General features: G+C 33.2%; 1 protein-coding gene across 1 annotated transcript; it reads right to left on the reverse strand.

Annotated features, from left to right (window-relative positions):
- Positions 1–335: 335 nt before the first annotated feature.
- Positions 336–8,309, reverse strand: JCHAIN (joining chain of multimeric IgA and IgM). The gene is made up of 4 exons (XM_045881056.3): positions 8,169–8,309; positions 4,515–4,641; positions 2,158–2,238; positions 336–1,301 (listed from the first exon to the last, which is right to left on the reverse strand). Exons 1-4 carry the CDS (start codon positions 8,230–8,232, stop codon positions 1,097–1,099), a joined length of 477 nt encoding a protein of 158 aa, XP_045737012.1. The 5' UTR covers positions 8,233–8,309; the 3' UTR covers positions 336–1,096.
- Positions 8,310–10,234: the final 1,925 nt, after the last annotated feature.

Genomic DNA, 10,234 nt, shown 5'->3' on the forward strand with positions numbered 1-10,234 from the left:
CTGACTTTTACTAATCAGCCTCCCGTTATTTTAAATCCAGAGTCAGCATTTACTTTCCACAGAACCCTTGGATATGTCTGTCAGGTGGCCTTGGCTTTCTGCCATAAGAAGTTTTATGTGCCGTGATAAACATTATGCTTGTCAAGAGGGACCTTGCCTTTTAATTTAATTTTAGATTTAAATGACAAAGCTACTTCAAATATGTGCATATACAAATTCAGTGATTAATGCATAATTATACCATACTTACAAACTGCTCATCAGTAATAAATTATATTTTACCTCACATGCAACAAAGTTAACACTAGTAAACTTTTCAATAAATTATTTCACACAGGTATATGCTTATGAATCTATTTAATTGTTCAAGCTGTGCTAGAGAATACATATTTTGGATACATATTTCATTAGACTCAGTTACAACATAGATGATTTCCAATGGGAATTTCTTACACTAGCCTGATTATCAAAAAAAAAAAAGTCTGTATCATCTGCCACCAAATCTGTGCTATGTCAAAATATATTTTTCAATTATGCATTTAATTATGTCACTTTTAGCTCATTGGTTTCATAAAGGGAGATCCCATTTTGAATTATTTTTGCAAATATTTCCAAAACATGTTTTCTAATTATAATTTTTCTAGGGAAGACATGTAATTGACCTATGTTTACATATAAATTTTCTCTGCACGTGATACTTTTAAAAAGAGAATAGTGTGGAAGGTGCAAAAGCTCTGGCTCTCCAAGGCAAGGCCAAAAAAAACAAAAAGTGAAATTTAATTATGTCTTCTGATTTTTACTCTTTGAATTTTATTTTCTCCTCTTGTCTATTTTTAAATGCTAGAAATTGTATTTTTAAGGTCATATACCCCTTTGGGCAAGGATTATGAGAGATTTCAACACTTAGAGTGAGAACATACAGTTGAAAAGCAATTTCAGTAAAAATAATAATGTTACTATTTCTGTTTGGGGGGTAGTTTTATATTAACAAAAAAAAATCACGGTTTCAATATCATTGGTAGTAAATATATTAACTTCTGGATCAAAATGAAGAGCCTTTCAAGAAAAGTAGCTGTGCAGTCAGCAACGACTTAAATTAGTCAGGGTAGCAGGAATCCGGGGTCAAGGCTGTTTCCACCATTTTGGTCTGACCACCATATGTAAATGGGACCCAATTTGTGTAGCACTTGTTTCTGTCGTAGGTGTAACAGGTCTCACTGTCTTCATCACAGAGATTGCTCTGGGAGGCGATAACTACTTGATTATCCAGCTCCACTTCCACAGGATCACATTTTTTACAGCTGAAAAATAAATATATTCATTTGACAATCCCCATCAAATGTTGTCTCGGAATCTGAGTGACTATTCGTTTCTATCCAAAATTAGCTGGCTCTTGCTCATGACTCCTTTCAGACCTCAGCTACTCTACAACAATAATTAGTGGGAGTTTTCAACCTTTAATATATAAAAATTAGTTGAAAGTAAACAATATAATTAATGATACGATAATATGATGTTTTGTCTATACCATACAGCAAATTCTACTCTTCTTAGGTTTGTTCCCACCCGTGTACTGGATTAAACAAGTTCTTTATAGTGACAAGGAAGGCAGACTATTTTTAAGAAAAAGAAATTGGGGGCGCCTGGGTGGCTCGGTCGTTGAGCGTCTGCCTTCGGCTCAGGTTATGATCCCGGGGTCCTGGGATCAAGTCCCCTATCGGGCTCCCTGCTCCTCGGGAAGCCTGCTTCTCCCTCTCCCACTCCCCCTGCTTGTGTTCCCTCTCTCGCTCTCCCTCTCAAATAAATAAATAAATAAAATCTTTAAAAAAAATTGTTTGATGTTGGAGTCCATAGCTTCCAAAGAGACACCTGCATGTTAATATGTCTGAAATCCAATTACTTAACTATTAAGACAAATTGGCCCTTCTGTACTACTGGCAATAATTTCTTATTTAGAATGAATTTATAACTAACTTTTATCTGTGATAAAATTTTATAAATTTATGATATCTAATAATTAACATAGAAGTTAATGTATTCAAAAGCTCAAATTACATTGGTAAATGTTCACACCCCATATTTTCAGAAACATTCTTACTAACAAATTTGAAGTTATTAAATTCCATATCTATATTAGCATGAAGGAAAATCTCTTACAGGTCAGACAAATGGTACACAAATTTGGTTCTCACTGGTGAGGTGGGATCAGAGATATTCTCCCGGTTGTTCAGAGGAACACTAAACAAAAGAAAGAAATCAAAATAATGAAACGAACAGATATTGCTTTTTTTTATAATAGGTATATTGCTGGGACAGTATTTACTATTTCATCGGGAATTTAGTACATTTAGCACTCCATAGCACTCTAAAACCACTCTATAGTAACACTATTACTCCGATTTCACGGTAATTTGCCATATTTTAAACATTTCCCATTCCAAATAAGCCTCACAGAAACAACTCTGTCAATGATCACTGCTTACCTGGCAAATCCCTGCTTTTCCTTTAAAAATCAGCTCAAGTTTTCCCCTCTTTATGATGATCCATTCTCACTCCTGAACAAATTCCTTTCTCTTTCGTCCCACTGAAGTTCACATATCTTTATTATAACAAATGCCATATCACAGTCGCTTGTCTACAGAGAAGTTGCTTCCCCAGACTACATAAGTTCTTTGAGGCAAAACCATTTATGTATTCTCAGTGCCTTTCTAGATATGTGTCATGTAGGATATGTTCAATATTTGTGGAATAAATGGACAGATATTATTATCCATATTTTTGGAATGCAGAAATTATAAACCAGAGATCTCAATGACTTACCCAAGTTCACACAACTAAGTAGTAAAACTGTAACTGGACTCCAGACCTCTTGATTTGGTGATGTTCCATGAAAAAGTAGGTAACACTTATCAACTAGTTGAGATGATGTCATTAATTTTTACATTTTTCATAAATGTCATCATTTCTCCTCACCAAATGACACAAAGGAAAACATGAGGATGGATTTAGCAGCACTATCTACATAGATATCAAGCCAAAACCTTAGATACCATTCCTGAGTGCCGCCTCTCTGTAATGACCAATATCTAAGCCATCTCACAGTTCAGTTGATTCTGATTCTTTGCAATCTGTGCACTTGGTTTAAGACACTGCCATTTCTCTCCTAGATTGTAGCAATACCCTCCTTTAGTCTTGACCCCTCCAATGTATTAGCCACATTATTGCCAAAATGGCCTCTAAAATACAAGCCTAATGTTCTTCTCTGCTTAAAACCTACAGTGTCTCCACCCAGAAAACAGAGCATGCTTACGATGGCATAGAAGGCCCTTCATGATATGCCTGCACCTCTCCAGCCCCATCTCTCCCCGTGCGACCCTCTTTACATGCTAGCTGGAAACAAGTGCTTGCAATCCCACAAACTTACCATGCTTTTTCTCATCTCCAAGTCTTAACAATAACAAAAACAGCGAGTTCTAACATTTACAAAGTACTTCTAGCGTGTCTGGTACCATGGGAAGCATGTTATGTGATGATTTCATACAATCTGCACAGCACCCATTTCCTTTTCCTGGAATGATCTGCCTCACCTACCGACCCTGTCATTCCCCACACACACTTACCTGGGTCACTCCTGCTAGCTGCCACTTGCACCACTTAACTCCAAACACCCCTGGCTGACTCCCACTGCCACTCTCCCTTCACCCTCCAGGATTGGACCGGGTGCCCCTCCTTAATGCTCCTATAACATCTTGTGCTGATTCCTGTCACAGCATTTACAATACTGTATTGTAATTGCCTTTTAAATTGTTTGAAGTTCCCTACTAGACTGTAAATTATTTGATGGCATGGACTGTGCTTTATATAAATTTTTGTATCACCAGCTCTAATCCTCAGTGGCATTCAGTAGCTCTCAATAAATGTTTGCCAAATGAATGAATGATTGAATGAATGGATCTATTCTTTATTAGATTGTAAAGGCTCTAGTAATATCAGGAAAAGCTTTAAATAATGAGAAAGATAATACACATGTATGAGTATCTACTGTGGGTTTTCAAACACTGTCCTAGATGCTTTTGTTCATTAGCATATTTAATTTTTGTCCATTTAGCATATTTAATCCTCATATAAAGTCTATGCATATATACACATACATAGATAATTATCTATAGAAACAGGTTCATGTAAGTGCTACACATCAAAAAGAGGAGTAGAGGGGTGTCTGGGTGGCTCAGTTGGTTAAGTGACCAACTCTTGATTTCCACTCAGGTCATGATTCTATGTTTGTGAGATAGAACCCCGCATCGGACTCCATGCTGGGTATGGAGCCTGCTTAAGATTCTCTCTCTCCCTCTCTCTCTGCCCCTCTCCCCACACTACTCTCTCTCTCTCTTAAAAAAAAAAAAGAGTAGAGACATAGGTATTACAGTCAATACGCTCAAACAATGGCTAATAAATGAAAGTATCTCTGCTTACAACATGAAAAAAAAAAGAAAGAAATTTAAAGTGCCACATACATAATTCTGATGTTTCTCTCCACAATGTCTTCATTAGGATCTTCGGGAGAAGGGATGATCCTGGAAGTAATCCGGGCACACTGACACTTGTTGTCAACAAGAACAGTCCTTCCATCTTCATCTTGGGCTTGAAAGATAAAACATATTAAGAAGAGAGGGGGAGAAAGGTCTTTTTCTATACTTTTATTTATCTTTTTTCCAGTAGAAAAACTAAGTTTTATGGTTGATCAGTTTCAGCTTTCTCCAATTTTGTCCTTTTTCCTAATCTAAAATGCTAAGTGGAATCTCACAGCATTGTGAAGGAAATCCAAATGCACTCCAAACAAATTGTTTTCTTTTTTCCTTGGCCCAGTCTGTGGGAACCCAGGCTAAAAGAATTCTAGTTTTCATCTAATGCTTTTAATAGAGGCACAGCTCTCTGAATAATGTAGCCTTGTAAAAAATCAGTGGCAAATGACAAAATGATAGAGAAAACAAAAATCTAGACTAGATGTCTCTCAGACCAAAGTAATTATTCAAAAGTAAACAAAAAATGACATTAGACTTTGTAAGTCCCAGTTGAAGTGTCACATCCTTCCTGAACTCCCATTTATACAGTTTTTTTCATCTGTAGGTTGGATTAGAGTTATAAACAGGCACATTTTCCCCAAGATAACCCTACTTTGTGAGACTTTTAAGTATTCTCTACTATAATTTTCCTAAACTTAATTATATTCTTCTTTTTCATAATAACAATCAGGTTATCATGGCATAATGGTTCAGTCAAATAAAATAATAAGTGCTATATTTATTACTATTTCTTATAAGAATTATTTTAAAAGATATGGCATATATACATGTAAAGTGCTATGAATTTACAAAAACAATTTAGAAAATATTGTGAGGTACAAGCTCTATTTAATATAATATGCTGTTTACAGAAAAAAAATAAGTGAATGGATACACAGATGACCATTAAAGCCTTAACTCTGAGTATCAACATTTATTGTCTAATCTGAATATTGGACAAAGAGGTCTGGTAAGTGTTGCAAGGAATAAACAAAGAAAATTTCTTATTATCTGGACTTAGATCAGTTAACAGGCATTTGAAGAATCAATAACAACTTTATTTAATAGTGCTAATTAAACAATAGTAATAATGTTTGATATATTTTTGTTTTGTTTTTAAATTAAACTTTTTTAGATCACATGCACTCATAATAAATACTAGAGAGAGAACCCATGTACATTTTACCTGGTTTCTTCCAGTGGTAACATCCTGCAAAACTATAGTACAATTTCCCAATCAGAATACTGAATTTGATAGAATTTACCAATGTTAGCTTTTACTCAATGTAGGATACTTAAAACAAACAAAAAAACTTATAACCCACTACCATAAAATTAACCCATTAAATATGTTTTTTATTTCTATAATTTTAACTAAATGGCCTTTAAAATATCACCCCATCAAACCTCAACTTAAAAAAAAAATTTAGCACATTAATTCAAGTTACAAAGGTTAAATGATCAGGATAGATATAATTGTAACTGTAAGTCTAATTATTTCAGAGGTGTCCCAAAGCAGAGAGGACCTAATTGCAGTATTTCAGTCTTGATGATAATTGTCATTACAAAAACATTTAAGACCATTGTTTTGTACTTCTAATTGTTGGACATACTTTACAATGCATTATTATGGAATTATTCATAACTTCTTAATACATCTTCTGATAAAATTCTGTATAGTATTGGAGAAGAAACATTATGAAATCAAGATAATAACATAATTCTTCCTAACACTTTTGAAAAGAATAAGATGACTTAAATGGTGTCCTCTTCCCTACTCCTATATTCATGACTCTTAAATGTTTTTCTTTTTTTCTTTTTTAATTTAAATTCAATTAATTAACATATAGCATATTACTAGTTTCAGAGATAGAGTTTAGTGATTCATCAGTTTCATATAACACCCAGTGTTCATTACATCAAGTGCCCTCCTTTTGGTCCATCACCCAGTTACCCCACCTTGCCACCCACCTCCCCTCCAGCAGCCTTTAGTTTGTTTCCTATAGTTAAGAGTCTCTTATAGTTTGTCTCCCTCTTTGATTTTGTCTTATTTTATTAAATGTTTTTCTCAAAATATAGAAAAGTTCTATATTTTATTTATAGTATATAATTTATTTTCTTACCAGAAACCAATGAAAAAACTATTAATTTTTATTACTATTTATTATTATATATAAATATTATTATATATAAATATTATTATATATAAATATTATTATTATATAAAAATAAAACTAATATATCTACCAGGAAATGTACAAATACAGTCAATTCACCAAGACTTAAAAGATTCTAACATTCTTACTTACAGGCAATGTTTTTCCAAATAAACCTGTTATAGATTGTGCCTGAGACATAGCAGGTGCTCAATAAATATTTGTTAAATTTAATTCAGTTCAAACAAATGAGAAAATACACTTAACAACACATACTTGATATGAACATAATGAGTTTACTAAAAGGTGATTCTCCAATACAGGCAGAATAGGAAAGAAGTTAGGAGCAGGGGCTATAGGGTCAGATGGCCTGGGTTCTACGTGTATGCTGTGTGACTGTAGGTAAGTTATTTCACCTCTCTAAATCTCAGTGGACTCAACTATATGTTAGAAATGTTAATAGTACCTATCCTCAAATGGTTACTATGAGAATTAAATGGAATAGTATATGTAAAACAGTTAGCATAATGCGTGGAAAATAGTATGTATTCAATAAATGATAGATCTTTTATATACGTTTTACATATACGTTTATAGGTATGTATAAACATTTATTTATATACATAAATACATAAATATATACATAAATACACATACTGTACATGTTTTAATACTAATATTTTTGTGTGTAAATATTATTAGAAATTCATTATTTCTAACGCTAAAGTAGTATAAAAATATATGTAAAATGACTATTCTTAATTACATCATACCCTGTTCTGAAATAAGAATAAGCTCAGTAAGTGTTAGAAACAATCAGGCCAAATTATATAACTTCTAACTCATTACCCTTCTAGATGAAAATTATTACATCTATATTCAGAATGTATTCCATTTTCTACAGTAGTTTGAAAGGTTAGTAAACAAAATAACCAAAGTTATACCATCAAGTCATAGGCAACCTGTGTAACATTAAACATTGTTAAAGTGTCATAATAAATCTGTAGGCTCAGATCCAGGGAGGTTGTTAGAACTATTATTAGTCTCTCTGGGGAAGTAAAATCTCAATGCATTCCATATTGTAGTTATAGTAATTATTACTTCATTTCTCCAGAATATTCATTTAAGATACTCAAGGAGAAGATTACTGATTTTCAAGATTCAAAATGAATATTTATATAAGTATAGCTATCAATACTTATCCAGAAATATATATTTTCTTATTCTCTAAGTTATAGTAGGCAAACAAATAAGAGAAAAAAAGAATAAAAAGAATTACAATGAGTCTTCTCTGCTTAAAGATCACTGCCCATATAAAGATTAAGGCATGTTAGAAAAAGTAACCAGCTAGCTAGCTAACCAAAGCACAAACATAAATGTTTAAATCTGAAGAGCAGATCTGTGTTATATTTTTCCTTTTATGTGGGTTAGTTTTCAAAATACCACATACCTGTCACAAAAACAGCCTCAACAAAAATGGCTAGGACTCCCCAGAAAAGCAAATGGTTCTTCATCTTGACTTCACTTCGAGAAACTGAAGTTAAAGTCAGGGTTAAGGTGTGTGATCTATAAGGAGTGTGCAAATGATGGTGCTTCTGCTTTCTTAAAATAACACTCCAGGCAGCTAACAAACTAAAAACAATCACAACTGCGGTTGGAGTCAGAAATTTAAATGCTGCACTGGACAGAGATGTAGGTCTCAGATTTCCGTATTTTCTTCCAAAGTATCCCCCCAAAAGCCATGCTTTAATGCAGTAACTCTTTATTTTACATGTTTCATTAAACATGAAGATTAATAATAACTTCAAGTCAGGAGTACATTAAGAATGTTTAAATAGGGGTTCTCAAATTTATTTCCTAGATAATAAAGTTTTCAAATCAAATATGTGACATTTGTTATGCCTAGAACAGTAAATGAAGGGAAGAGAAGGAGGAGAAAATAATTAAAGCCTTTCAAGGTCCCAATTGTACCTTATGTCAACTTTTTCTGTTAGTCCTTAATTAACCAAATTACCAGATTTAAATATACATATTCTACATGACATACATAATATATACATAATCTGATTGCTTTCAGTTATTTTATAAACTCAAACATGAAATTGGAATTTGAAACAGATGGATACTAGATGTATCAGTTGCCATGGTTTAATTTGATAGCATTAAGGCAGACCTTGTGTTTGGTAATCTAGTAACAGCTTTTGGAATTATAAACCCATGAATGATTTTCATTTGAGATGCCTCAACAGAAAACTGAATCCCTGCAGTATTTCTTGTAAGTTTTTGTCATTAATTAGTGTCAAAAAGCAAACAAACAAACAAGTAAATAAAACCCTGAGCTTTTGGACAGGGCATCACCCTACCCTCTGCCCCAACATGTTAGAATTTCCTATCTCTTAGGCAGGGTTGGTTCCAAGATCATGTTGTTTATATATATATATATATATATATATATATATATATATATATATATATATATATATATATATATATATATATTATATATATATAAAACATCAAATATGTTACTTTTGGTTCTCAGTTCTCTAATTTTTAAGGGTCTCCTAGAATTTTGAAAGGCACTAAAGAAATGCTTCAGGATCATAAGTAGGCAAGCAGATTTCATAGCTAACAGCAGAAGGGGGCAGAATGAAACTAATTATTAAAGGCTGGCACATAACTGCACTCTTTCAATCATGTACTGAATGTCTAACATGAACAAAGTGCCAGACACTAGAACACATAATATTACTATACTGTCAAACTTTACTCTCATTTTAATTTCTACTATCATAGGACTTAGAAACTATTTGGGGTTAAGAAAAACATACTGGATTCACATGAACAATTTTATCTATTAGGGAAAAAAACAAATCTGAAAACATATTATTTTAGTGTTTGGTCAGGATGTCAAAACAAGTATCAACACTTAAGAGCTCCTCATTTCTAACTGTAGTTTCTAAATGACTGATTTATTCATTCACTCCAAAATAGAGTAGTAATTAGAAGTTAGCTGGATAGGGGCACCTGGGTGGCTCAGTCGTTAGGCGTCTGCCTTCGGCTCAGGTCATGATCCCAGGGTCCTGGGATCGAGCCCCACATCGAGCCCCACATCGGGCTCCCTGCTCAGCGGGAAGCCTGCTTTTCCCTCTCCTACTCCCCCTGCTTGTGTTCCCTCTCTCGCTGTGTCTCTCTCTATCAAATAAATAAATAAATAAATAAAATCTTTAAAAAAAAAAGTTAGCTGGATACTTTTTTGTTTAAGTCATTATTTCCTTGAAAATAAACTCAAGTCTAGATTTCCTCCCCAAAGCAAGTTGGATAAATCCTTGGGTACAAAAAGTTTCCCCCAAAGCTTATTTTTTATAAAAGCAAATATTAGTTGATTCATAATTACTAAGCTAAAGAAAAGCTCTATATTTGATGTTTCTATCCTTTCAATCTTACAGTTTTGTATTTCTATTATGTAAACTATGCATCTAAAAGAGAAAAAAATAAAAGAAATTACTCAATAAA

This window comes from Mirounga angustirostris, unplaced genomic scaffold, assembly GCF_029215605.1.
Source record: "Mirounga angustirostris isolate CCGP_5_RB_7025 unplaced genomic scaffold, mMirAng1.0.hap1 SCAF_2, whole genome shotgun sequence".
In the NCBI taxonomy this organism is placed as follows: Eukaryota; Metazoa; Chordata; class Mammalia; order Carnivora; family Phocidae; genus Mirounga; species Mirounga angustirostris.

What these genes read in the sequence shown, in the direction of transcription:
- JCHAIN (XM_045881056.3), bottom strand. Translation starts at nt 8,232, where the DNA reads ATGAAGAACCATTTGCTTTTCTGGGGAGTCCTAGCCATTTTTGTTGAG. An exon ending in TGAGGCTGTTTTTGTGACAG is followed by an intron (nt 4,642 to 8,168) that starts GTATGTGGTATT and finishes TTATCTTTCAAG; the next exon opens with CCCAAGATGAAGATGGAAGG. An exon ending in GAGAGAAACATCAGAATTAT is followed by an intron (nt 2,239 to 4,514) that starts GTATGTGGCACT and finishes TCTTTTGTTTAG; the next exon opens with TGTTCCTCTGAACAACCGGG.